This window comes from Carassius gibelio, chromosome B23 (assembly GCF_023724105.1).
Source record: "Carassius gibelio isolate Cgi1373 ecotype wild population from Czech Republic chromosome B23, carGib1.2-hapl.c, whole genome shotgun sequence".
In the NCBI taxonomy this organism is placed as follows: domain Eukaryota; kingdom Metazoa; phylum Chordata; class Actinopteri; order Cypriniformes; family Cyprinidae; genus Carassius; species Carassius gibelio.
Genome location: NC_068418.1, coordinates 14,329,620 through 14,357,145, shown reverse-complemented (window position 1 = coordinate 14,357,145; position 27,526 = coordinate 14,329,620). Strand labels below are relative to the sequence as shown.

The 27,526-nt window shown below is 38.5% G+C and overlaps 1 protein-coding gene across 4 annotated transcripts; it reads left to right on the top strand.

The window, feature by feature from the left end:
* Positions 1-419: 419 nt before the first annotated feature.
* LOC128011330 (ubiquitin carboxyl-terminal hydrolase 19) lies at positions 420-25,414 on the top strand. 4 transcript variants are annotated; one of them, XM_052593602.1, is made up of 26 exons: positions 420-922; positions 4,480-4,803; positions 8,159-8,290; positions 8,524-8,660; positions 9,470-9,976; positions 10,066-10,372; positions 10,744-10,900; positions 10,981-11,052; positions 11,151-11,266; positions 13,494-13,717; positions 15,640-15,832; positions 15,919-16,052; positions 16,172-16,330; positions 16,840-16,950; positions 17,097-17,207; positions 17,324-17,425; positions 17,881-18,021; positions 18,120-18,238; positions 18,352-18,495; positions 19,079-19,398; positions 19,471-19,584; positions 19,662-19,878; positions 19,966-20,118; positions 20,375-20,541; positions 20,624-20,799; positions 24,396-25,414. In XM_052593602.1, the coding sequence occupies exons 2-26, from the start codon at positions 4,638-4,640 to the stop codon at positions 24,522-24,524; spliced, it is 4,308 nt and encodes a 1,435-aa protein (XP_052449562.1). In that variant the 5' UTR covers positions 420-922; positions 4,480-4,637; the 3' UTR covers positions 24,525-25,414. The 4 variants fall into 4 exon arrangements, with proteins under 4 accessions (XP_052449562.1, XP_052449559.1, XP_052449560.1 ...); XM_052593599.1 differs by lacking the exon at positions 24,396-25,414 and adding an exon at positions 21,649-24,196 and having other exon boundaries at positions 495-922; XM_052593600.1 differs by lacking the exon at positions 24,396-25,414 and adding an exon at positions 21,649-24,196 and having other exon boundaries at positions 509-922; positions 13,500-13,717.
* Positions 25,415-27,526: the final 2,112 nt, after the last annotated feature.

Below are 27,526 nucleotides of genomic sequence, written 5' to 3'. Positions count from 1 at the left end.
AAGCAGTCAGAAAGTCTTCCAGTGTTGACAAAATAACACATTTGTATATCACACATGTATTAAATACAAATGCTTTTTTAAAATAGGACCAAATCAAACCTACTCAAAATGAAAGTAGTTATAATGCAAACCCAAACAATTTAATTACTGTAGTCGGCATTAATGTTTTTGAAAAAAGTACTTTATGCTCACCAAATACAGTAAAAACAGTAATATTGTGAAATTTTATCAGGATGTAATATATCTGTTTTCGTATATTTAAAATGTAATTTAATTCGGTAATGGCAAAGCTGAATTTTCAGCATCATTATTGTCACATGATCCTTCAAACTCCTTATAATTTACTGATTTACTCTCAAGAAACATTGATTATTACCGATGTTGTTTTAATTAATAACATCCAACAGTATGTTTCAAATGTTTACTTTAAGATATTTATTTATATCAAATGCGTTACGAAACCTCGCACCAAGAAAGTTTTACTCTGCGCATGGTTGTAAGTGCAATAGCGCATAGTGTCCGGAAGTAGACCGTGTGGCGTGCGTGTGTTTGTGTGTGGAGCAGGTTGCCGTGATCACCGTCTCTAGTACCCGGTTTGTTTTTGTTCTCTAACAAAGTGGGAGTCACAGAGCAGCGGTCGGTTCTCAAGTGGAGGACGGGCACCGTCGTTTCGTCTTTGTTTTTGTTTACAGTAGCTCGTTTCTGTTTAAACAACACAAAATGGGTCCTGGTTAGGATTGTTCTGGAAATAAGGAAGAATTTAATTTTTAGCAGGCGAGCTGATGCGGCTCAGGGGCGATCGGCGGCCCGCTGCCGTGTGTGAAGCCTCGGGCTAAAGTGAAGCTGCGGTCGCTGCGGCTTTGCTGACGGAGGAAAGGACACGCCGCTGCGACTCCTCATTAAAGAAGAACAACGAAACAAAGTAAGACTTCATTTGAACAACTGTTGTCTTATCCAGGTATCATAATATACATTCACCTGTCCTGTATGTAATAGCTTACATAGGTCTGTCAGTAGCACACCACACGAGCTTGCGGTGAAGTGTTTCGCTCGGCAGCCGGCGCGGAGCGAGAGGCCTCGCGCTTCTGTTCACTTTAACGGCGAACAACACAGCGAACGGGCATCTTCTACGACCAGACAATATATTAAGATATGTCACAAATCATACGAATGGTATTTATTAGTATTAGAACAAAATTAATGTTAAGGGACCGTTTGTTAGAGACATGTTTGGAGTTTGCAGTTTAGATAGAACTTGAGTGTGGATGAATCGAGTCAGACTGGCTAAGCTAGTCGGGTTAGCATAGGGTTTATACTCTGATTGATTTCCCTTGGGTACAGTTTTCCCATTTGACAGCTGAAAAGGAGAATAAAAAGAAAGGTGAAGATATATTTTGTCTTTCTCCATATTCGTTTAGGATAATGACAGCGAAGTGTCTTGATGGTGACAGTAACCGGCATCGGATTTGGTGGCTAGACGTTAAATGTTTTAATAAAAAAGAAGTCAAAGTGTAGTGAAATCAGAAGGTTTGGTTGGACATAACATTTTTAAGAAGAAAGGTCTTTACTTTTTTATAATTCCATCATTATATCATGACAGCAACCACCTAACTGTTGCTAATATTATTTTACACACACTAACGTACACACACCCATCCCGTCCTTTGTTTTTGTATATTTTCCCATAATTAAACCGATAACTTATTGATTATAAAAAGCCACATTTGGCCTTTATCTTTGTCTAGCAAAATAATAATCATTAAAAAAAAATCTGAAAGATGATTTTGAATAACTCAAGAATGCCTTTCAAGTTAAAGGGGTCATATGATGCAATTTCAATATCTCCTTTCTCTTTTCGGTGTATTACAAGCTCTAGGTGCATAAATAAGATCTGTAAAGTTGCAAAGACTAAAGTCTAAAATTTAAAGAGATATTCTTTATAAAAGACTAGTCTTCACTCCCCTAAAATGGCTCGTTCTAACACACCCCCAAATCTCTACTTCACTATGTGAGAAGATTTGCATAACGCTGCCCAGATGTTCACCCAAAGAAGTCGTACCTTTCAGGGATGGAAATTAGCACCCGCCACCAGCCAAATGCGGGGTGGGTAAACTCGCTTGACCTACCGGCCACCGTGGTGGGTAAATAAAAATAGCATACTGTTTGAAATACTGTAGCATACTGTTTGAAATGGAGGCTTTGTACCCAGTACAGTGTTTGCAGCTGAAGTTAGTGACACTGGCGGAGTGATATATTTGATGGTTATTTAAAGTACGTTTTATAGCACATGCTCAAGATATACAAGATCACGTGAAGAGTTGAATTTGTTATCGCGCACAAATTTTAGCACACTGTCACGTCTCTGTCAAACCCTGGTAAGTTGATTTTCCTCCAGCATTCTGCAACATTTTAGATTATGGACAGTTTGGGTTTATCTTATTGTTTGCAAACTAACAAACAGCATTATTGATCGCGGGTCTAATAACTGCTGTCCGGGGGGTGCATTCTATTTCCAGTCTTCAATTACTTTTTCAGAAGTTAGCTCTGTGGCTAGTAAGATGTTGCGCTGTTTATTTTTGTTTGTAGAAACAACATTGTATATCTACACATGTTTGACAGCTCTGGCATGACGAGACACGTAAAAAGCATGTATTAAAAATGCTGTACGTTCGTTTGTCAGTATGTACAGTATGTGGAAAATAATGTGTTTTTTTAACCTTAAACCACATAAACACATTTCATTACACCAAATACACCAAATAGTTATTTTTAGCAGCATCATATATGACCCTTTTAATACAAAACATTCTGTTATCAATATCTGATTACATAAAGCAGGATCCAAAAGTCTGAGACCACAATGAAAATATAGATTTTTCTTTAATTCTACCTGGAAATAAACAGTTTTTCAAAACAAAGAAAATACATAAAAACATATCTTTATTACATATTTTATTTTGGTGTTTAAAAGTATTAATGTCTGCATGAAATTATAATGCACGATTCATCCATGTATATTTGCTTTTATTTAAAGAAAAAAAAGAAAGACATCATAATGTAATCAAAATGTCATAACTGAATCATCTCTCTAGTGATGTATACCAGACTTCTATAGTCAATTAATCTGTTTGAACCACTGATCTATAATATAGAACTGGATTGCTCATGACGTCATTAAAGTAAAGCTGCCGTGCCGCCATATTGGTAATCCCTAGTGTGCGAAAAAGTTCCATTGAATTAATAGGAATTTGTATGATTTTAATGAGAAAACATCACCTAACAAGTCAGTGTCTATAAATATGAAGTATCACTGTACATTATTACAATGCAAACACCCTAGGCATGTAAACGGTTATTTTTTAAATGTCGGGAATTTCCCCCTACTTATTAAAAAGCTACGTTCATTACAGTAGCGAGCATCATGAACATGATAAACATCAGACGGACACGACCTCAACATATATAACAAACTACAAAGTGTTAGTTGTGAAATCTGAATTTATTCAGAGAAATAACTGACTATATACTGTACGGATTTAAGAAATAAATACAAAGCTTTATTTCCCAGATAGTAAATTACATTTTTATTTTTTCATTATAGAGAAATATTAACAACATAATTGTATAATTTATTGTAATATATTAAAATCCATTTTTGATACTAATACGTTCATTTAATAATTCCTGAATAACTTATTTCATAAAGAAATAAGCCATTTTTGTGTTTGATCAGTTACCTGTGTCATCAGTGCGCAGCAGACACACCCACCTACACGATTTAAATATATCGCTTATCCTGTCCCAAAAGACCGTAAACACTGCAGATAACATCTGAAGTAAACATTACTTTATTACACATAACATAAAAACGAGTCCCGTTTGACTGATCAGCTTCAAATCGAGTTATTTTAGGACAGCGGTTTGAATGTAACTCAATGGTGCTCTCTGCTGGTAGGGATTAGTAAGATGGCGGATCGAACGCTTCCGGTGGCTTCACTGCCTGTTGGCAGTTTAGAACGCGATGAGCGATCCAGTTATATATATAGATCAGTGGTTTGAACCCCACCCCTCTACAATTGGCTTAAAGCTTGAATTCATTTTTGAGTGCAATGCCCGCATATAAAAAAAATCCAACTAAAAACAGATGGCTGGAACATGCATAGTTTAGCCCATTTGTACGATCTGTTTTTAAGATCCGTCACTTAAAATAGCACATCTTAAAGCTGCTATTTTAAACCACTAGGGATCTTACCTTTGTGTACACACTGCAGTACACTCATGCTTGAATTATGAAAGTCTTTTTACATCATACCCTACATGATTTTCTGTGAAATGTCAACTTTGACTTCAAACTGACCTAGCGTTGAGGAGAAATCTGTGAAAAAGTTGTGTAATATGCTTAGTAGTTTAGTAATATGTATTGCCACTCAGACAGAGTCTGTTTGTAATACTTAATTGCTGTTGTTTTTTTGTTCAAAGTCTCCCTCTGATTCTGTTTTGGGAGTTATCTCACTTGAAACGCCGCCAAGATAGCTGGACCGGGAAGGAAACGGCACAGCTCAGATCCAGACCCTTGTGAAAGTAGCTCCGGGAGCGAGATAGGAGACAGCCGACCCATTAGCAGCAAGTGGCTGAAGATGGCCAGCAGCAGTACATGCCCCAGCGAATCGGGCCGGAGGCGAGGTCAGAGAGGACCTGACGACGCAGTCAGCGCCAGTAAAAAGAAACAGAAGGACAGAGCCAACCAGGAGAGCAAGGAGGCCAAGCGGGCAACCCCAGCCACCAGCTCAGAGACTAGAAAAGGTGAGGGGTGACTTAGTTTGTAAACACTCACGAAGTAGGTCTGAATTTCTTTTTCTTATTCAGGTCCTTTACCCCAATTAATTTGATCTCTTATCTTTTTGATTGTCCTTTTGCTTTGTCTTTCGCCCTTGAAATTCTAGCTGTTGAGTCCTAGACAGATATTTGATTCAGATATTTGCTTGGGGCAAAAGTATAGCAAGGGATAAAACATTTACCACAGTGATATCTAATGTAATATGAACTGATAGGAAGCGTCTGTGGTGCAGTGTCCTTTTGACCATTATAAAATGCAGACTGGCCCATAACTTTAGGTTAAAGTCATTAAAGGTATTGCAAAATCATTGTTAGGGTTGTGATGGTGAGGAAATTTACCCACCGGTTAATCGACGTGTGACAACACCGGTAATACCGGTATCTTGGTGGGGGCGGGGGTGTTCCTTCTTTTCTTCGCTTACCTTCACTTTTAAATAGGTTGTAAATGCAGAATGCACATTTTACTTTCACTTTCAAATTGCAGCAATTTGGTGTAAAGCAGTTGTTCATTTGAATTTTCTCTCTTTTCCTTGCTTTCATTCGCTTTTAAATAGCTTAAAAGTGCTGTGCACATTTTACTTTCACAATTAGCGGCAGTTTGGTGTCAATTGCTTGAATGCACCAAAATTCAACGTAAAACATACTTTAGCCTATTTATAACACAGAACTTTTAACAAAACAAATGAAAATACACCATGCTATAGGGCAGACAATGCCTAATATAAAAGAACAAATAACTTAAATTTCAAATAAGTATACAAAACTGGAAATAGGCTAAGTAAACATGTATAATATATAACCAAATAAATGTTTTTTGCATTATGCTTAGAAACTAAATCATCCGCCATCATCTTGTCTGTCTCGCCTCACTTTTCTAGTCAGTCAGCTCTTCTCACTGGAGAAATGAAATCTGATCTGTGATGCGATTGTCGTTCAACATGCTGCATTGAGCAGCCGCGTTCAGTTTTTAAGTGTAGTGTCTGTTCTTTTACTGAACTAAATGATTTTTATTACTATAAAAGAAATAAACGACGGTGGGGGATGGTGCCGTGGTAGGCAATTGACGTAACCGGCGTTGCACCTAAACACCGGTAACTCCGTCTCTCGTGGCAAGCCTAGTCCTTGTCCTATTTTCATGTGCACAGCTGGGCTGGTTTCCAGTCTTTTACGTAGTGTGGTAATTTAACAGGGAATCGGAAAGTTAACAGACATTTACTGTGTGAAACAAGCTGAACTTGTGTAGTTGTTCTGCCATGCTAATCAGTATTGATTTAGCTATGGCACTGACTAATACATTTGTTGTTGTGTGGCATTAGAAGCTGGTTTTTGTTAGTATGTGGCGATTCCAGTTTTATTTAGAATGGCATTTATGATAATCATCTTTAGGTAATTATCTCTGAACAAAACAAGGAAGTATAACTACAAGAATAAGAGTTGACCTGAATGATGTGATCTCGGATGTTTTTTTTACAGATATTTAGGCCTTTACATTACTGATAGATGTCATTTGTGTTAAAGGGATAGTTCTAAAGCATAGACCTAAAATCTAAATTCTGTCATTTGCTCACCTTCAATGGCTATCATCAACTGCTTACCATCAATCTTCAAAATATTTTCTCTGGTGATTAAGAAGAAAACTCTGAAAAGGCTGAATAAATGATGACTGATGAATTTGTATTCTTGGGGCAAATATGCCTTTAAATAAGCTTTATTTTATATGTTGTCTGTGTAAGAGCATATGTATTGTTTATTTAGTTTATGGTGGCTTTTCTAATCATCTAATGTTATCATGCACCTGGCATTCATGGAGAATTGTAGCATCTTATGGTACGTGTGTCTATACATGCCAATTTCTTTAGACTCAATTGAATATGCTTAAACTGGCCAGTCTAGACAGAGATGGATATTGCTTTATAACATAGACAGATTATTTTTGTTTTACTTTAAGATTTGCAGAACTACTTTAATTGTTATATTTTTGCTTTTAACACCACAATGAAATTACGGTTAAGCAAAAAAAAAAAAAAAAAACTTTTTTGTAACTTAAATGGCTGCAATTTTTAATGTTTTTCACTAAATAAGATGCAAATTTCTAAAAATTTTTAAAATCAAAATGTCACAATAATCCAGTGAAAATTGCAGACTTGACTCTGATGTTATGATATGAATGCAATGGATAGAAATAATTCCCTGTCCTAGATTTTTTCGGTTGTATCTGATCTATTGGTAATTCTTTTATCATGACTTCACGTTATTTGTCCCTTAAAAATCATTAGGTGCATTTCTTCAGATATCCAACAGATTTATCAATTTGAAAAATGTATCAGTAGAACCAGTATCACCATTGACATCCCCCGTATCAGTTGCAGTCTATATATAGATCGGCATTTGACTGTGACTTTAACTTCACTGAACTGAAAGAAAGCTAATTCTAAAACCCTGACGTTGTCTCGTCTACAACGACTGATGTTTGAAACACTACTGACTATCGGCAAGTGTACATGAGTGTTTTGTTTGTTTAGTCCCTGTGTGCCAGCCAGTGTCTAGGGCTGTGCCTTTACTGCAGAGTGAGTTTTGCCTCTGCAGTGCTCTGCTGAGTGCTGAAGTGTTGTAATCTAAGCCTGTGAGTCTCTGCTTCAGTGAAGAAGGGCTTTGTCAAGGTCAGTGGCTCTGCCCAGCACATGCATGGGAAGACTTCCCTCAGCGTATTCCTCACACTCCTTTATTAATTTACTCGCCGCCCTCATGGCCCTTTCTGCATGATATGAGTGCGCTATTGTATTCCTCCTGTCGAGGTGTCCTGTTTCATCTCAGCCGAGCACCATCCCTAATCGAACAGCGGAAGAAGCTCTGTAGAATCTCTGTAGGGCTGATTCTCGTCATGTAAGGGAGGTTAAAGGGATACTGGCAGATGACATCACCTGGAATAGAAGCCCAGCTGGGGGGCGAGGCGGCTTTTTGTTGAACTTTTAGATCTGTAACGGGACAGGACTGGCTGTCACTTGACCCCAAGATAAACGCTCTCTCTTTCTCGCTCTGACCTGCTCGCTAACACGCACCCATGTTAAACTCCGTAACAGAGCAGTCTGAAATCGAAGGGATTTGGGATTCCTGCTAGGAGTGGCTATCAGATTGCGTAGCATTATCATGAAATCAGGTTTGATTTTGCTCTTTTATTAGCTTGTGTTAATCCTTTGTGGGTTCTCTGTAGATAAATGTTCTTTTATTTGCCCTCAGCTTATGAAATAATACATTTAATTGCAGTCATTTAATGTGTTTTCTGACCGATCCAGCCTACATGAATGCTCGTTTGCCTGTGTAGATTTGTTTCTGGACTGGAAGCAGAATGCACACGAGGTGATCGTGAGGCTGAGCTGTGAAGATGCTGGGGTGCTGAGAGTGGAAGATATCGATTATGCCTTTTCTGATTCCGCCTGCCACATCCGGCTGCCGGGTAAGAAAGGACATTGTGTGTGCTTGTTTCTGATTTTATATATCTCGGCCTTTTGACAGAGGACCATGTGACACTGAAGACTGAAGATATTGCAGCTGATCACAGCTTTGTCTCACTGGAATATAAATCAATACTGTTTGACAAAATGACAAATTATAAATGCAGTCTTGTAGAGCCAATGAGTATTCTTTCGAAGATGATTAAAAATCGTGCTTTGGTGTGTGTTTTCTCAGATGGCCGTGAATGGAGCTGTAATCTCCATGAAGAGATTGAAGCCTCCTGCAGTAAACTGCTTTATAAGGAGAAAACAAATGTTCTTCAGCTTGTTATGCACAAGAAGATCCCGCTCAACTCGTGGCCCACCTTTGCTGTAAGAGCACCTTCTCATTCTTTTCCACTCTCTTTCTCCAGCTTTCCTTCTCCTTTACAAACTTTTTTTAATATACCCGTATTTTCCGGACTGTAAGTTGCACTTTTTTTCATAGTTTGGCTGGTCCTGCGACTTATATTCAGGTGCGACTTATTTATCAAAATTAATTTGACATGAACCGAGAGAAATTAACCAAGAGAAAACATTACCTTCTACAGCCGCCAGAGTGCACTCTATACTGCCAGAGATTCTGCTCAGTGCTCCAGTAGTCTACACTGAGCATCATAGAGCGCCCTCTCACGGCTGTAGAGGGTAATGTTTTCTCTTGGTTCTAAATGAATGCGACTTATAGTCCAGTGCGAATTATAGTCCGAAAAATACGGTATATATTTTTGTTGGAACAAAATCAGTTTTTATTAGGTAGACTCAGTTTCTATTATATAATCTCCTGAAATAGTTTAAAAAAAAATACATTATTTCTTTTTGCGGATGTTCTTTTTTGTACAGTAACTAAAAACAGAATTACTAAAAATCTGGTTTATTATTATCTATAGTAATATTGTAATTTAATATTATCTTAAAAAATATATATATATGTGTGTGTGTGTGCGTGTGTGTGTCAAATATTATATTATATATATTACATCATCACATTGGTCTGTAATTTAGATTTGTTTGTGTTTGTGTTAATATTGGTCTGTGAGAGAACAATATCAGAACTGAATGGCCATACACATATGCAGCTTTGAGCATTCATAAATGGAGATCCCTCAATAAAGCTTTATTTATTAATGTTCCTTATTGAACAGAACAAGAAAAAAACTGAAATAGTGAACATCCTTGGAGAGAATGGCAGCAACCACCCCCGGTCAACCACAGGCCAGTCTGAAAAATCTGCCGAAATCATTGAAAAAATACCCGCAGTGACTTCTGCTGAGCAGAAACGGGGTAAACCTGCCCGAGGGTCAAAACGAGGGATGAAAGGCAAACCGGTGGAGCTCTCTGAGAGCACAGATGTGAAGGTAGATGAGATTAAATCGAGCGATAAAGCAGACCCGATCAGTGAGCCCAGCGCAAAGCGTACCACACGACCCTCCAGAAGCACAAAAGAGCCCCCAATAGCTCCCTGCTCGATAAAGGAGTCTCAATCCAAACCAGCAGTTGATGGAAAAACACATGCACTAGCCGGGAGCAGCAGTGCCTCTTCAACTAGCAATGCAAAAGACAACAGGGTTCAGATGCAAGTAAAAGGTCAGGTATGCCAGGCATCACCAAAAGAAAAAGAGCTGGACACGAGGCCAAAAAGCAACAATCAGGTGAGACTAATAATTCACTTGAAAGAGGAAATATAATGGTGGAAAAGAGTTTCTCACATCCTGATGTCCATCCCTTGTGTCGTCTACAGGTTGAGGCAGATGAAAGTAAGGCTGTTTCCTCACTGTGTGAGCTGAAGGTGGCGCAAGAGGAGAGTTCTCTTCAGGTGAAAACGCAAACAATAACATCTGATGAGCGAGAAAAAAGAACAGATGAAAAGAAGCCACAGTCTGATGCCCAGATCCCTACAATGCTTCCATCTCATGATTTGGTATCTGAGAAGCCTGTTTCAACAGCCTCTAAGAGAGAGGAGTCTCCTCAAAAGAGATGCACAGAGGAGAAGAGAGACAAGTCCAAGGAGGATCCACATGGAGGAAGCCAAGAGGAGGATACAGAAGGTCAGTTAAGAACAATCGCTGAGTTTACTTTATTGTCCTTTGCAGGAAATGTGTCCGTTTTTCAAAGCTGCAGTAATGCATAACAGAGTTTTTGTTATTGATTTGAACTTGTTTCCACTGTTACCAGGAAAAAATGGCAGTGATTGCCTCCCTGTCATGCACAAACCATGCTAATAGCTTCCATACTCCACACAAACACTTCAATTTCAAATGATAATCCATATTTGTAATTAATTACCTCAAGGGCCAGCCTTTAACGTTCTGTCTGTAACATATACGGACCTTTTTTTTTTCAAGTGACTAATAGACATTTTTATCCAACTAAGCCTCTTCTTACTATACTTTATTTCTCATGATTGATATGTGTTAAGATCCGGAGCCTATGGTGAACTTGAAGCTAGTGAAGAATGACTCGTATGAGAAAGGGACAGACCTGATGGTTGTTAATGTCTACATGAAAGAAATCTGCAAGCACACGTCCAGGGTGCTGTTCAGGGAACAAGACTTCACTCTTATCTTCCAGACCAGGTGAGAGAGTCATCCATACACTGTCCTGAAATATATATTCCATCTCTTTCATTTACACTTATTGTTTAAACTGTCCACAGTGATCCCAACTTTTTGCGCCTTCATCCGGATTGCGGACCAAACACCGTCTTTAAATGGCAGGTTAAACTCAGGTAAGACTTTCTGTTGGGCAGCCTAATCTCTGTCGATCCATTTGTCAAGTGTGTGTTTCTGAAGATATCTTCATTGGTCCCGTCTGCTGATGTTTTAGGAATCTAATTCAGCCAGATCAGTCAAGCTATGCGTTCACTCCGTCCCGTATCGACATCACCCTGAAGAAAAGACACAGTCAGCGCTGGGGAGGTCTGGAGGCACCTGCCATACAAGGTCTGCTGCCTGGATTCTGTTTGCTTCTGCGCAGTCTTTTCAATTAAACACACAGTCATGTCATGCACATTTTATTTTGTACATTTATGACACTATATATTAGGGGTGTAATGGTACAAAAACATGTACCATTACCATTGTAAACAAAGCAGAGCTGCACTCCTAAACAACTTTAATATGTATCGTTCAGACGCAAAATGAAATGAAAATACCACGTAAACCTTTCTAAAGAGAGTTCCCCTCAGATATACATTCATATAAACTCCTATTCAAATTGTATCGGGATTTGTTTGACATCTCAACATATTTGAATCGTCACACATTTTAATTGATTTTCAACTCATAAATATACAATATGGAGAATAGGCCCACAGACACACATACACAGAAAATAAATGGTTAAACTGTTATATTAATACTCAAGCATGCTTACACACCTACAGACACAGACATCCATGCACACACATTTTGTTGCAGATATAGATATTTGAAATACATGATAGGTGTCAATACTTATTGCAAGTGTTCTCTTTTTAAGAGCTTATATGTCATTTGCAGACTTCACTTTAATCATTATCTGATGTAATTGTAAAAACTGATATATCTGTATGAACAAAAGGGTAAACTTTGACTTAATGTGATTTATAAATGTAATAACAGTGATTTTGTAATGTCTAAGCATGAATCCATAAGCAAACCTATGAACAGTACTGTTTTAGAATTGGGGAATGCCCCCAAGGGGGCACAGCGTGAATTTCCCTAAAAGAGAAACGTCTCTGGTTACACATCTAACCATGGTTCCCCAAGAGATTGAACGAGGCACTGTGCCCCCTTGGAGTTCCCATAGAGTTCTCTAGAAGGGAAACTAAAATAGCTAGTGCTTTACTATTTAAAAAAAAAAAAAAAAATAATAAAAAGGTGGTCTAAAACTGTGGATTAATCACCAAATGATAAAAAGTTTACTTTCAGTATGAACAATGTGTCATAGATGTGTTTGAAGTTCAGTGTTAAAATCAAACAAACAGAGAAAACGGAAATCGATTGCACTTCCTCTATTATAGCTCTATAAATGAAGCATACTTTATTTCAGCCACAGAAAAAAAAAATGCATAATATACAATTCTACAGCCTAGGCTGAAATCATTATGTACATTAACAATGATTTGGGACAAATATAATGTAATTTTAGTGGAAAAATATGTGAATGGCACTATGAGGCGCGGCAGGATTTTCTTTTGGCTGTTTTTAAAACCACATCTGAAGTTTCCTGCTCTGTGCAACATGCACCTTCATGTGTCAAAAAAAAACTGTTTAATGACAGTGGACCCTTCTCAGCCACTCCAGCAATCAACATGGATTTTTGCCAATAGTCCTAGAAATCCACTTTAAGTGCCAATTAATTGGCGAAACCAATTAATCGGTCCACCTCTACAATATTGCATTAGCTGCCTAAGCAGTGTTTCCATGACTAAGGTTTGGCTGAATAAGAACAGCTAGACCCTTGATATTTTCAGAGAGCTCTGATGTGTGATAGGAGGCATGCCTGAGATGATTACTGTGGAAAAAGCTGGACTTTTACATGTTGAAATAAGGCCATGGTCAAGAAGAGGAATGTGACTAGAGGGAGTGATACAGCAATTCAATAAGAGTGTGAGACAGGGTCAAGCCAAATGTGCCAATGGGTTCTTGTGTTGGTGCCAGACTCCTGACCCAAACTGCTCCACATAGCCTACTCTCAAATATAGCTGCCACTCCATCATTGCATTTTACTAGAGCTGTGACAGTCTGTTTATATACTGATATTGAGTTTTATATTGAATCACCACTTTAGATCTTTTTACTGAAATTGCATCATCATGCAGAATGTTTCTACTCATTTGGTTCAGACTCAATTCTGATCAATTTTACAAGGAGTTCTAGTATAGTGATGCATCCTAAATTAATTGTATCATGCTTGTTCAGCTGTGGTTATGTTAATTCATAAATTCAGAAAAAAATGAATTATAGTATATTCAATTTGATAGAATTGATTATTATAGAATTATAAAGTATATTCAAATTGAAAGTAGTTGTTTTAAATCATAACTATTTCATAATATTATTGTTTTTACAGAATATTTTATAAAATAAATGCAGTCTTGGTGAGCATAATAGTTAATCATAGTGAGAATAATATTAGCAATGATATTTAGCTGCTAAGCACAAGCTCTATTGTCATCTGTTTAAGGTGCAGTGGGGGGTGCCAAGGTTGCAGTGCCCTCTAGCCCTTCCACACTCGAAAAGAGCCAGCCAGGAAGCAGCCAGCATGCACTTCCTGTTAAAGAAGACCCACGAGTAGGAGAGGAGAAAGCCAAACCCCCTCGGGCCCCAGAGGACTTAGATCTGGATGCCGTGGCACCTCGCTCAGTTTCCGAACACATGTCCCTCAAACAGGAACCAACTGTTGCTACGGTAATAATAAGTGCAATGTCAGTTTGTCTCATACAGGTGCTTCTCAATGAATTAGAATGTTGTGGAAAATTATTTATTTTAGTAATTTAACTCCGATTGTGAAACTGTATTAAATTCAGTGCTCAAACACTGAAGTAGTTTTAAGTCTTTGGTTCTTTTAATTGTGATGATTTTGGCTCACATTTAACAAAAACCCACCAGGTTTAGAATATGGTGATATACCAATCAGCTAATCAACTCAAAACACCTGCAAAGGTTTCCTGAGCCTTCAAAATGGTCTCTCAGTTTGGTTCACTAGGCTACACAATCATGGGAAAGACTGCTGATCTGACAGTTGTCCAGAAGACAATCATTGACACCCTTCACAAGGAGGGTAAGCCACAAACATTCATTGCCAAAGAAGCTGGCTGTTCACAGAGTGCTGTATCCCAGCATGTTAACAGTAAATTGAGAGGAAGGAAAAAATGTGGAAGAAAATATGCACAACCAACCGAGAGAACTGCAACCTTATGAGGATTGTCAAGGAAAACTGATTCAAGAATTTGAGTGAACTTCACAAGGAATGTACTGAGGCTAGGGTCAAGGCATCGAGAGCCACCACACAGACATGTCAAGGATTTTTGGCTACAGTTGTCGTATTCCTCTTGTTAAGCCACTCCTGAACCACAGGTCACATCAGAGGCATCTTACCTTGGCTAAGGAGAAGTAGAACTGTTGCCTAGTGGTCCAAAGTCCTCATTTCAGATGAAAGCAAGTTTTGGATTTCATTTGGAAACCAATGCCGTGTTTCCACCGAAATACTTTTAAAATTACATTTCATGACACAATAACAGTAATATTTTGAAAATGTTGATCCGAATAGATGGTGGTTGAACTCAACCAATGCTGCGTGAACTCAACCAATCAGCATGTTTAGCGCCCAAGTCCTGCCCCCGAAAGTTCCGGAACTTTGAAAAGTATTACCTCGCCAGCAGGGACTTTCTGAGGGGCATTTTTTTACCCGGAACTTTATTTAGTTCCTGGTTCCTGCGGTGGAAACACACCGAGTACCAGCCCAAAGTCCCTAGTTCCTGGGTAAAGTTCCTGCGGTGGAAACGCGGTACAAGGTCCTAGAGTCTGGAGGAAGGGTGGAGAAGCTCATAGCCCAGGATGCTTAAAGTCCAGTGTTAAGTTTCCACTGTCTGTGATGATTTGGGGTGCAATGTCATCTGCTGGTGTTGGTACATTGTGTTTTTAAAAACCAAAGTCACTGCGCCTGTTTACCAAGAAATTTTGGAGCGCTTCATGCTTCCTTCTGCTGACCAGCTTTTCAAAGATGCTGATTTAATTTTCCAGCAGGATTTGAAACCTGCCCACACTGCCAAAAGCACCAAAAGTTGGTTAAATGTCCATGGTGTTGGTGTGCTTGACTGGCCAGCAAACTCACCAGACCTGAACCCTATAGACAATCTATGGAGTATTGTCGAGAGGAAAATGAGAAACAAGAAACCAAAAAATGCAGATGAGCTGAAGACCTGGGCTTCCAGACCACCTCAACAGTGCCGCAAACTGATCACCTCCATGCCACGCTGATTTGAGGCAGTAATTAAAGCAAAAGGAGCCCCTGCCAAGTATTGAGTACATGTACAGTAAATGAACATACTTTCCAGAAGGCTAACAATAAACTAAAAATGTTTTTTTTTTCATTGGTCTTATGAAGTATTCTAATTTGTTGAGATGAATTGGTGGGTTTTTGTTAAATGTGAGCCAAAATCATCACAAAACAAAAGAACCAAAGACATACACTACTTCAATTTGAGTTGAATTACTGAAATAAATAAATTTTTCCACAACATTCTAATTTATTGAGATGCACTTGTATGATGTGCCATAACTTGTCTCAGGACTATCAGTTATTATGACTTATCCTTGACTGTCCATAGCCAAAGCCCACCTGCATGGTGCAGCCCATGACTCACACTCCTCCTGCAGGCAGTGAGAGAGCTGAAGAAGTGGAGGAGAAGAAAGTGTGTCTCCCTGGCTTCACTGGACTGGTCAATTTGGGAAACACTTGCTTTATGAACAGTGTGATCCAGTCCCTCTCCAACACACGGGAGCTCAGGGATTATTTCCATGGTCAGTGGCATTTTAATTGATGAGAATTGCTTCTTTTCATGTGGTTGTGTGTCCTAACCAAGTGTTGTGGTGTTTGTTGTTTCCAGACCGTGGGTTTGAGTCTGAGATTAACTGTAGTAATCCATTGGGCACTGGTGGACGGCTGGCCATTAGCTTTGCTGTTCTGCTTCGAGCGCTGTGGAAGGGCACTCATCATGCATTTCAACCCTCCAAATTAAAGGTATCCATGCAGCAACATAATCATGTCCTATATCCTCCTATATCATGACTTCTAGTTTCCCATATGTAATTATGTAAGCAACCCATAATAACCGGGTGTTGTTTCATTTTTCTTCATAGGCTATAGTTGCCAGTAAGGCCAGTCAGTTTACAGGCTACGCACAGCATGATGCTCAGGAGTTCATGGCTTTCTTACTGGATGGGCTGCATGAAGACCTAAACCGCATCCAAAACAAACCGTACACCGAGACCGTTGACTCAGACGGCCGTCAGGATGAAGTGAGCTCTTGTTTTTCTCTCAAAACATACTGCATATACGGCATCCTTGGATATGGAGCAGAGTGTGTTACTAATAAGCATGTCCAATAGAGTCCAAAAGGCATACAGGCAATTTATATCTGACAAGTGACAAAGAATTATGATATAAAATGAAGAAGAAATATTAAAGATTCTACACTTAAGTCATTAATCAAATATTTGAATTTGAGACGTTTGAGTCCAAGTCAAGTTACCTTTATTTATATAGTTTTTTTTATATAGTTTCTTTTAACAAAACCGTTTGTGTCAAAGCAACTGTACAGCATTAATTAGGAAAATAGTGTGTCAATAACACAAAATGACAAAAGTAAACAAATTTTTCAGTTAAATTTGAGCAAGTAAATGAATAAATCTGAAAGCTATGTAAATAAAAGAAATTCTCAATTTGTTTGTGTAGCGTGAAGTTGCCACGAGAGGCTTTTCCAAGATGAAAAATCTTCTGAACGTTGCTCTTGTTTGTGGTTCGGCAGGTTGTTGCAGAAGAGGCATGGCAGAGGCATAAAATGAGGAACGATTCCTTCGTTGTTGACCTCTTTCAGGGCCAGTACAAGTCAAAGCTGGTGTGTCCTGTGTGTTCTAAGGTAATACATCAAGAGCTATTATTCAAATCCATGTAGTAAGTAAAAAAATGTGAAATTGTATCACTTTTAATGGTGTTGGGCAGATAATTAAGATTTCTGTGTCTCTTATCAATATGTCTGTTGGAGTTTTCTCATCTTATTTTCAGGTTTCCATTACCTTCGACCCTTTCTTGTATTTGCCTGTCCCCCTACCTCAAAAGCAGAAGGTGCTGACTGTTTTCTATTTCGCTAAAGATCCCCACAAGAAACCAGTCAAGGTACACAGCACAACTTTCCTAAGCAAGCCTGTTCACAAAGGGCTCAGTCTATTTAACTTTATTTAGATGGACATTCTTATTTATTAATATTTGAACAAAACTTTTTGCTTCTGTAGTTTTTGGTCAGTGTGAGTAAAGTCAACTCGAGCACAGCTGAAGTACTGGAGACAATATCTCGCAGTGTGAGGAATAAACCAGAGAACCTGAGGCTGGCAGAGGTATGATGATCCTGTTCTGAACACTTCTTCTGCTTGGATTTGATCTATGTTTAAGAGCAAATACAATATATTGTGGTTGTGTCTTAAAATATTTTGAAATGGAATCGGAATTTTTTTGCAGTAGATATAATATTGTAGAGCTACTTAAAAATCCTAAACCTATATATTTAACAATTTCTAAACCATGTCCAGCATATTACAGTGCCAAAAACTGTAAAGGAAATTAGATTTTTATTTTCTCCCAAATACTTCCCAAATAAAAATTTTATTATTGTAGCTTTTTATTATATTGTTTATTTTAAACTGTTTATCAAATCAAAAGATTTGACCTAGGCTTTCCAATGCCAATACAAATTTTTTTACATTGCTTATGTCAGAATTTGACTATTCATAAAAATGTCCTTTAAATATAGGCAATATTTTGTAGAACTGTTTTTCCTTCTTTAAAAACTCAGGTGGTGAAGAACAGGTTCCACAGAATCTTCTCACCGACTCAATCTTTGGACACAGTCACGTCCAGTGAACTGCTCTTCTGCTTTGAGGTGTTGTCAAAAGATCTCGCCAAAGAGAAAGTGGTGTTTCTGAAGGTCCAACAGGTACACCACTTCAATCACTCTTTATTTTTTTTCTAGGTTTTTAAGGATTTCCCTGCTGTGATCTAATGCATTGATTGTGTCTTTGTGTTGATCTTCAGAGACCTCAAATTCCAAGCATCCCAATCACAAAGTGTGCTGGCTGCATGAAGCCTCCTGCCTCTGACGACGAGAAGCTCAGGCGCTGTACTCGCTGTTACCGCGTCGGCTACTGCAATCAGTGCGTTTCCAAATGTTCATTAGAAGCATGTGTTGTGCTGGCTCTGAGATCAGGCTTAGGATTTAGAGACTGCCTTGAGAAGTTGATGTTAACTGTCTTTCTTCTGATTTCAGGGCCTGCCAGAAGAACCACTGGCCCAATCACAAAGTTATGTGCCGGCTCAATGTGGAGAATATTGGACTGCCGTTTTTAATTAGTGTGCCTGAGTCTAGGCTGACTTACACCCATCTGACACAGCTCCTGGAAGGCTACTCTAGGTATAAGAGGAACCTAGATTAAATAATTATTTATCCATTTTAGTAATTTGGTCAGCTTTAGAAGATGGTAACAAGTGCACTAATACCTTTTTAATATTTATGTTTGTGTGTTTTATATTATTGTGTTATTATTAATGTCTTATATGTATTTATTTGTCTCTTTATATATATATATATATATATATATATATATATATATATATATATATATATATATATATATATATATATATATATATATATATATATGCATTTTTTTTTTTATAACCAAGTTTTTAGACATTTATATACACTTATTATAATTTTTATAGAATATTATTTTTATAGCAGTTTTTTATTTGATATGCATACTTTTATAGCATTAACATCTTATTTATTTTTACATTTTTATTAGTATTTTATTTATTCTTCTGTGTAGTTATAGTATTTATTTATAAATTATTTATTTGTATGATTTGTATGAGCTATTCGGTTATATATTTTAGGTGGTTTTGATCAAATAGATTGGAGCATGCTGACATAAAAGTCAAATCTTTTAACCAGGAACCAGCAGTACTGTCTAACTTTTTATTTCTGTGTGCAGGTACTCTGTCAATGTGTTCCAGCCACCTTTCCAGTCCGGTCGGATGTCTCCAGAGGCAAGCCTGTCCCGTGTTGACCTGACCCCCATAGCAAGCAGTGTCTCAGAGTGTCAGGAGCAAGAGGAGGAGCCGTCATCTGCAGGAGAAACGGAAAGCCAGGCGGAGCAGACAGAGACACCACAAACAGATAGCGCATCTGTGATCTCCGCAGCAGGTGGGGAAACTCTCTCCAGTGACTCAGGCTGCTGTGAGCTCGCCACCAGCTCCCAAGATTCTTTGGTGGAGAAAGAAACATCATGTGAAAAGGCTATTAGACCAGAAGGTGAGTTGGTTTAAAGCGCCTTGCTAAAGTTTTAGTTTGTTGTGGAACAATAATCCATTGCTGTTTGTGTAGTTGTAGTGACCGGGTATCAGCAACCGTCTGAGTCAGAGACTGGAAGTGCGTCTCAATTCTACATCACACTTCTGGACCCAAGCCAAAAGGAGGACCGAAAACTTGAGGACAAAGGTCAGTCAGAGATTTTTGGATGGATGTGTTGCTTGTGTAGGAGCAGTATATCTTCATCATCCTGGTGCCACCTACAGGTGATGCGGTATTGGAGCTGCCTGATGACTGCACGCTGGAGCTGGTGTGGAAGAACTATGAGAAGCAGAAGGAGTATGTGCTGGTGCGCTCTAAAGAGCTAGAGTTTGATGAGGACCCTGGCTCTGCTACGGAGACATCCAGGGCAGGACACTTCACCTTAGAGCAGTGCCTGAACCTCTTTACCAAACCTGAGGTGCTGGCCCCTGAAGAGGCATGGTACGGACAGACGTGTCGGTTTCGGTGTGTTTACTGACATCATTAATGTGATTGGACCCACCTATATCTTCTCTTGTTGTGGTTCAGGTATTGTCCGAAGTGTCAGCAACACAGGGAAGCCTCTAAACAGCTGCTGCTCTGGCGTCTTCCCAACGTGCTCATCATCCAGCTCAAGCGCTTCTCATTTCGGAGCTTCATATGGAGGGACAAGATTAATGATATGGTTGATTTCCCAGTCAGGTACACTGAACAAGACTTGGTCCCTCTGGCTGTCACTAGCACAGGGTTTCAAAAGTTTAGAGTCTGTAAGATTTAAAAAGGTTTTATTTTAGGGTCTGCCTCGGTAATAAAAATAAAATAGTCCTGATAAGTTTAGGTGGATCTTAATAGCAGTATGAATTGTGAACTTGCCATTTAGCTATAGTTTTGTTTATCATCCATGTTTTGGATTGACAGTATTATGGATGCTTTACCTGGATTTGTCTGTCTTCATCAGGAACCTGGACCTGAGTAAGTTCTGTATTGGTCATAAGGGTGACATCCAGCAGCCCCCCATCTATGATCTCTACGCTGTGATCAACCATTACGGCGGGATGATCGGAGGACACTACACAGCCTACGCTCGTCTTCCCAGCGACAAGAACAGCCAGCGCAGCGACGTTGGTACGAGTGAGCTCTTCTAGATCAGTAACATCTCACCAGCTGTGTTGTGAAACATCTCACTGTCTGTCACTTACTATTTCAGGCTGGCGTTTGTTTGATGACAGCACAGTGACAACGGTGGAAGAGAGTCAGGTGGTTACGCGTTACGCCTATGTGCTGTTCTACCGCCGCAGGAACTCTCCGGTAGAGAGGCCGTCTCACTTTCTGGGGCCCCTTGGAGCCGAATCGTCTGCTGCAAGTGGCGGTGCTGCCAGTCAGGTGAGCTCAGCGCCTTCTCATGTCACTACTGCAGTTTCATCCTAGTGGAGCAGCTATTTACTCATTCATTTAAAACTGTATGGGATTGGGTAACGTTTCTGGTGGATTGTCAACATTTTCATTTTTTAATGAGCCGTCTCTGAGAAATGTTCCGACAACATCAGCTGATTGTTATTTAATTCGCCTGTTAGTTTCATGAGAGATTATGTTCTCTCAGGTGTTATGGAGTAGTGTCATGACTAATAGATGAATCACGAAGCATCACGGGCATTGAGAGGCGATTTGAAGAATTGTGTTAGAATCTCCTGACGACTTTCGCATTTTTTCTCTTCGTCCATGACTTTTGTGAATCTGAAAGCTCAAATTATACACCAATGACGTTTGCATCTTGGTTTCAATCATTTCTAACACCAGGTTTCTTCACATCTTTTGTTATTGGCTCAGTTTAATGTGTCACGGACCGTCGTAAAACTTTGAAAGTGATTCCGTAACATCTGGGTCTTTAAAAGAATTAGATGATGCTTGTCAACAAAATTCGAGGGAATATTTTACATCAGTGGTCTATCCTTAAATTCAAGCTGTGATTTTATGGGTCCAAGGAAAAATGTAACTTTCAGTTCTGTAGATATATCAGTCACAGGCTGTGTACGTTGATTCAAAAGCTATGATTTGACAATGAAATGCTACTTCTGGACAGGAAGAGACCTCTTGTGGTCCTTCTGCATGCTATTTTGCTCACCCATCCACCTGAGTGTGTGAAACTGGAGCAGTGAGCTCTCTGATACTCAGTGTGGAATGATAAGGCAAGGCCCTTTCCCAGAAGCTGACACAGGTTTCCGCCAATCGCAGGCATCTCTGATATGGCAGGAACTGGAGGAGGATGAGGAGGGGCAGCGAGAGACCTCTTTTCGGAGCCTGTTCCGCCCTGGTCTGCGTGGAAGAAGAGCCAGGACAAGGCCAGAGGAAGAAGACGAGGGCAGGGGAGGGAATTCTCACCGCATCTCAGATTACGCTGAAGGCGAACGTATGAAATATTTCATCATGGGCACTGTGGCGGCAGTCCTAGCCTTGCTGTTCAACCTCCTCTATCCTTTGTTATACTGGTCCAACTGGGTTTAATTTACTAGTCACCGCAGCTGCAGACCCTCAGCAGAAACTGAAGATTTGCACTTTGCATTGTACTGTTAGTCATCACTCTTCTCTTGGCAACTTCAGTGTTATATAGCTTTGGAGTCTCACAGCCTGAAATATATCCATGCTAGTCAGGATTGTTGTTTTTTCAGTTGTGCTACAGTATTGTCCAGAATGTTTCATAAACACTCAGGAAGAATGTCCTGGATAAATATAAATGTACTTAGTCTATGCATTTAATGGTTGACATTTCAACAGTTCGGAGGACACCTGCTTTTTAGCCAGACTTGAGATTTTATTTAACTGCAGAACCAATCAATAAATCAAAACTTAGATGCATTGGGATCCTAAAAATTAAAATGTACTTAATTTTCTTACTGTCATGTTGTTCCAATCCTCTATGACTTTCTTCTTCAGCGCATAAGAGAAGATATTTTGAAGAATTTTGGTAACAAAAGTTTTCATTCCCATTGGATTTTTTTTTTTTTTTTTTTCATACAATGGAAATCAATGGGAACCAAAGGCATGTTCATACAGGTTTGGAAGGACATAAGAGTGAGTATATGGTAAGACAACATATTTTTGGTGGACTATCTCTAACATCTGCCATTCAGCATTGTGTATCAGCTGTATGTTTTAAATAGAACTTAAATTACCCTAAAAACATTAAAATTATGATGCGTTGACTCTTATCTCTGTAGGTCTGTTATGTCAGATTTAATGTCAACATGAATTCAGAGTTTAATCTGGTTAATATATTAGTGTTGATTTCTGGCCTTATCATGAAGACGACACAAGAAAAAAAAGTGTGTTTGTATGGGTTTTATTTTTTTAAATCTCAATGTGTTTTTTTTTTTCCAGCTGATGGAAATGTTAATTAATCGATTTTTTGCATTTTGACCCCATTCTGTAACCCACTTTTTGCCATCGATGAAACAAGGTTCTGTCTTGGAATGTTCTTTTTTCTTCTCGTTTGTCATATTATAGAAGTAAAATGAGCTGTGTCTGCCATTTCATGTTGATTTTAAATCTAGATTCGAATCCTACTCTTTGTTTTTGGCTAAATTGTATGGTTACATGTTCACCTTGTTTTTTTGGTTTGTTACATTGATATTAAGCTTTGTTGATTTTATTTACTCATTTTTACCACTAAATGATTTTCTTCTGTCTTAATGAAATCTTGCAATGAAAACATTGTCAGCAGTCTGGCATGTTTTGAGATGGTTTAACCCTCTGGTGTTCTGTTTATGAGTGTCACTACTGATCTTTGCCATCAAAAGAGAACAAACACCTCAAAAGGTTTTATTTTTTTAATACTGTTAAATCAATGCATCAATATATTTTCATTTACTATTTTGTATTTTGAGGGAATTGTATGGTACTAGTTAAGATTTCTGCAATAATTGTCTGTTTTGCAGTCTTGATGTTTCAGAGTTTCACCCCTTTATTGCTATGTACTTTTTTTTCAGCATCAAGGCTGATTTGTAGAATCTACATCTAAAAACTTGTTTTTTGCCTGGTAGCTGTTCATTTCATTGGCGATCATTTTTGACCACAAAGGCCACACGTCCCATAAAGGTCACCAAAGTTCATACTATTCCGATGAAAATACAGTTCTTTAAAATTCAAAACAAAATTATTAGGTCAGACGTGACCAAAGAACACCAGAGGGCTAACAATAAGCATTTTGTGATCAGCGAGGTAGATCAGCTCAGTACTGTACTTCTGTACCCAACAAGGGAAACCAGTTGCACCATTGATTCAAAGCCTAGTTGCACATGTTGTAAATTGAGATGAGATCCACATATTGTAAAATGAATGGTACTCGGTTTGTGGGTATGTGGCAGTTCCAACCGTCTCAGGGATACTGGTAGGCTATTATGATTGATGTGTCTGTCCACACTACAAGGCCTAAAACATTCGGCTTCTATGAATGCCTCCGCTCTGGACCCCATCAGATTGTTCTTGTACCTCAGGTCAGGATTAGGTGTTTGAAATGTTACTGATTCCAATGAAAAGGTAAATCTTTGCGCGCAAGACTGCATTATGCATGTATGTTATCATTTAGGCAGTAATTAAATATTTTTGGATCAAGTGATTTGTATTTAAATATCTTCAGATGAGAAAATATATTTATGTTATTTATGATGCTGCACAAAATGTCCCAGCAATAATTGAGACCACTTTAAATGCTGCTCAATTGTAATAGTGCCTGTATCATGCTCTTCATAAACAATAAATAATTGAGGATTACCCTGTCTTGAAATCACTCATTGGAAAAAGTTTAATGCTTAATTCCTTTGCTTTTTGTATATATATATATGTGTGTGTGTGTGTGTGTGTGTGTGTGTGTGTGTTTGTTTTATGTTATTTATAATGAATGAACAAATTAACAGTTGGCGTTCATGACTCCATTCAGAAGGTGTCTGAAGTTTCTCCCTTTATAATGGTGGTTTATTTTACAGGCTTCTAGCCAGACACTGTTTGGGACAGACCTGGACCCAGACGGACCTGCTCAGACCTCCTCTGACATGTTTGCACACTCTGGAGAATGTGCCGCCCCGTCCTACAGCAGCATGGAGGAGGTGGATTGAAATGCGACTTGCTTCCTCGAAAAAATGAAAAATAGATATTACTACTCCCAAGTGGATCTAGCATGGCAAAGGTGGTCAATTTCTTTTTATTTACATTTGCAATGCAGACAAAAAGGCTCCAACACAAAGACTGTTTGGAAACGGCCGATTAAAGATGACATGCAGTAAAGTGATGCTTAAAGACTAATCCACATTTACAAATAGTTCTGTAATTGCACACATTGAAATATACTGTTATAAGAGGAAGCTCCAAGGTTTTTGTTTTTATGTGTAAGCATTTTAACACCTACAAATTATGCCTTTCACAATTTCACAAGATAGGTTTCTAATACATTGTTTATCTTGCTTGTATTTACACGAGGTGTTCCTTTGGTTTATCAGTGAGTGCGATCAACATGGTTGGTTGGGATGCAGAGAAGAGTTTATTCTCACTGAAATGTCGCCTGGCCAGATGTTTTTCTCTGTAAAGAGTCTGGAGTTGTTGTATACATTTTTTTTGCAGGTGTTAAGTTTTAAATGTGGACAAGGCAGATTGTTAGTTTTTTTTTTTTTTTCTTACACTCAGGCCATTTCTCAACTTGATGTCCTGTTCTTTCTTTCTCAGACAATCCTTTCTCAGAATGAAATTATTTTGTTTAACTTTGTCAGATCCTGTGGAAATGCAAAAGCTTGATTGACTCTAATGCATGTTGACCTACAGTAGCCCTAGTACCGTGTATCATTTATCATTTCTCGTTTTCTACGTTTTGAGTGGATTGTCCCATTTCCCCATTCCTTGTTTTTGCGTTGGACTGCATAGCAAGCAGGAACTGGGGATATGATCATAAGAAGGCTGCTGTGAATAAATAGTTAATATAAATAAAAGCCTTTTTTTGCATAACAACCTTAAATGTTACAGTTGTATATGCATATTTATTTGTCAAGTTTTTACATATGTTTAAGAGTAAAATATTGTAACAAGCAGGTGGACCTTATGAAAACTTTTTTTCAATCCAAAATCTTAAGAAATCTGATTTTGCACAAAGAAAGTTTGACACGTTGACTGTTGAATGAATGGGAAAGTTTATAACAAAGCAATGTCACATACAGAGTGAAATATACAAAGCACAAAAAATGCACATACAGTATTGTTCAAAATAATAGCAGTACAATGTGACTAACCAGAATAATCAAGGTTTTTAGTATATTTTTTATTGCTACGTGGCAAACAAGTTACCAGTAGGTTCAGTAGATTGTCAGAAAACAAACAAGACCCAGCATTCATGATATGCACGCTCTTAAGGCTGTGCAATTGGGCAATTAGTTGAAAGGGGTGTGTTCAAAAAAAATAGCAGTGTCTACCTTTGACTGTACAAACTCAAAACTATTTTGTACAAACATTTTTTTTTTCTGGGATTTAGCAATCCTGTGAATCACTAAACTAATATTTAGTTGTATGACCACAGTTTTTTAAAACTGCTTGACATCTGTGTGGCATGGAGTCAACCAACTTGTGGCACCTCTCAGCTGTTATTCCACTCCATGATTCTTTAACAACATTCCACAATTCATTCACATTTCTTGGTTTTGCTTCAGAAACAGCATTTTTGATATCACCCCACAAGTTCTCAATTGGATTAAGGTCTGGAGATTGGGCTGGCCACTCCATAACATTAATTTTGTTGGTTTGGAACCAAGACTTTGCCCGTTTACTAGTGTGTTTTGGGTCATTGTCTTGTTGAAACAACCATTTCAAGGGCATGTCCTCTTCAGCATAGGGCAACATGACCTCTTCAAGTATTTTAACATATGCAAACTGATCCATGATCCCTGGTATGCGATAAATAGGCCCAACACCATAGTAGGAGAAACATGCCCATATCATGATGCTTGCACCTCCATGCTTCACTGTCTTCACTGTGTACTGTGGCTTGAATTCAGAGTTTGGGGGTCGTCTCACAAACTGCCTGTGGCCCTTGGACCCAAAAAGAACAATTTTACTCTCATCAGTCCACAAAATGTTCCTCCATTTTTCTTTAGGCCAGTTGATGTGTTCTTTGGCAAATTGTAACCTCTTCTGCACATGCCTTTTTTTTAACAGAGGGACTTTGCGGGGGATTCTTGAAAATAGATTAGCTTCACACAGACGTCTTCTAACTGTCACAGTACTTACAGGTAACTCCAGACTGTCTTTGATCATCCTGGAGGTGATCATTGGCTGAGCCTTTGCCATTCTGGTTATTCTTCTATCCATTTTGATGGTTGTCTTCCGTTTTCTTCCACGTCTCTCTGGTTTTGCTCTCCATTTTAAGGCATTGGAGATCATTTTAGCTGAACAGCCTATCATTTTTTGCACCTCTTTATAGGTTTTCCCCTCTCTAATCAACTTTTTAATTAAAGTACGCTGTTCTTCTGAACAATGTCTTGAACGACCCATTTTCCTCAGCTTTCAAATGCATGTTCAACAAGTGTTGGCTTCATCCTTAAATAGGGGCCACCTGATTCACACCTGTTTCTTCACAAAATTGATGACCTCAGTGATTGAATGCCACACTGCTATTTTTTTGAACACACCCCTTTCAACTAATTCAACTAATTGCCCAATTGCACAGCCTTAAGAGCGTGCATATCATGAATGCTGGGTCTCATTTGTTTTCTGAGAATCTACTGAACCTACTGGTAACTTGTTTGCCACGTAGCAATAAAAAAATATACGAAAAACCTTGATTATTCTGGTTAGTCACATTGTACTGCTATTATTTTGAACAATACTGTATACACAAATGGAAAATGACTGAAATCTAAAAATATAATAATGATATATACTGTTCGTCTTGATATTTGTCTTACGAACACAACTTTTCACTTCAGTTGTTTGGTTTATTTATAGATTGTTATAGATTATTGTTATTGTACAGATTATTCCCTTCAGTCATGTGGTTTATTGTAGACCACTGTTTAAGACCGCTGTTTTGACTCTCATTCTGACGGCAACCATTCACTGCAGAGGACCATTGGTGAGC

What these genes read in the sequence shown, in the direction of transcription:
- LOC128011330 (XM_052593599.1), top strand. Translation starts at nt 4,638, where the DNA reads ATGGCCAGCAGCAGTACATGCCCCAGCGAATCGGGCCGGAGGCGAGGT. An exon ending in CCCACAAGAAACCAGTCAAG is followed by an intron (nt 17,208 to 17,323) that starts GTACACAGCACA and finishes TTGCTTCTGTAG; the next exon opens with TTTTTGGTCAGTGTGAGTAA. An exon ending in CCGAAAACTTGAGGACAAAG is followed by an intron (nt 19,585 to 19,661) that starts GTCAGTCAGAGA and finishes TGCCACCTACAG; the next exon opens with GTGATGCGGTATTGGAGCTG.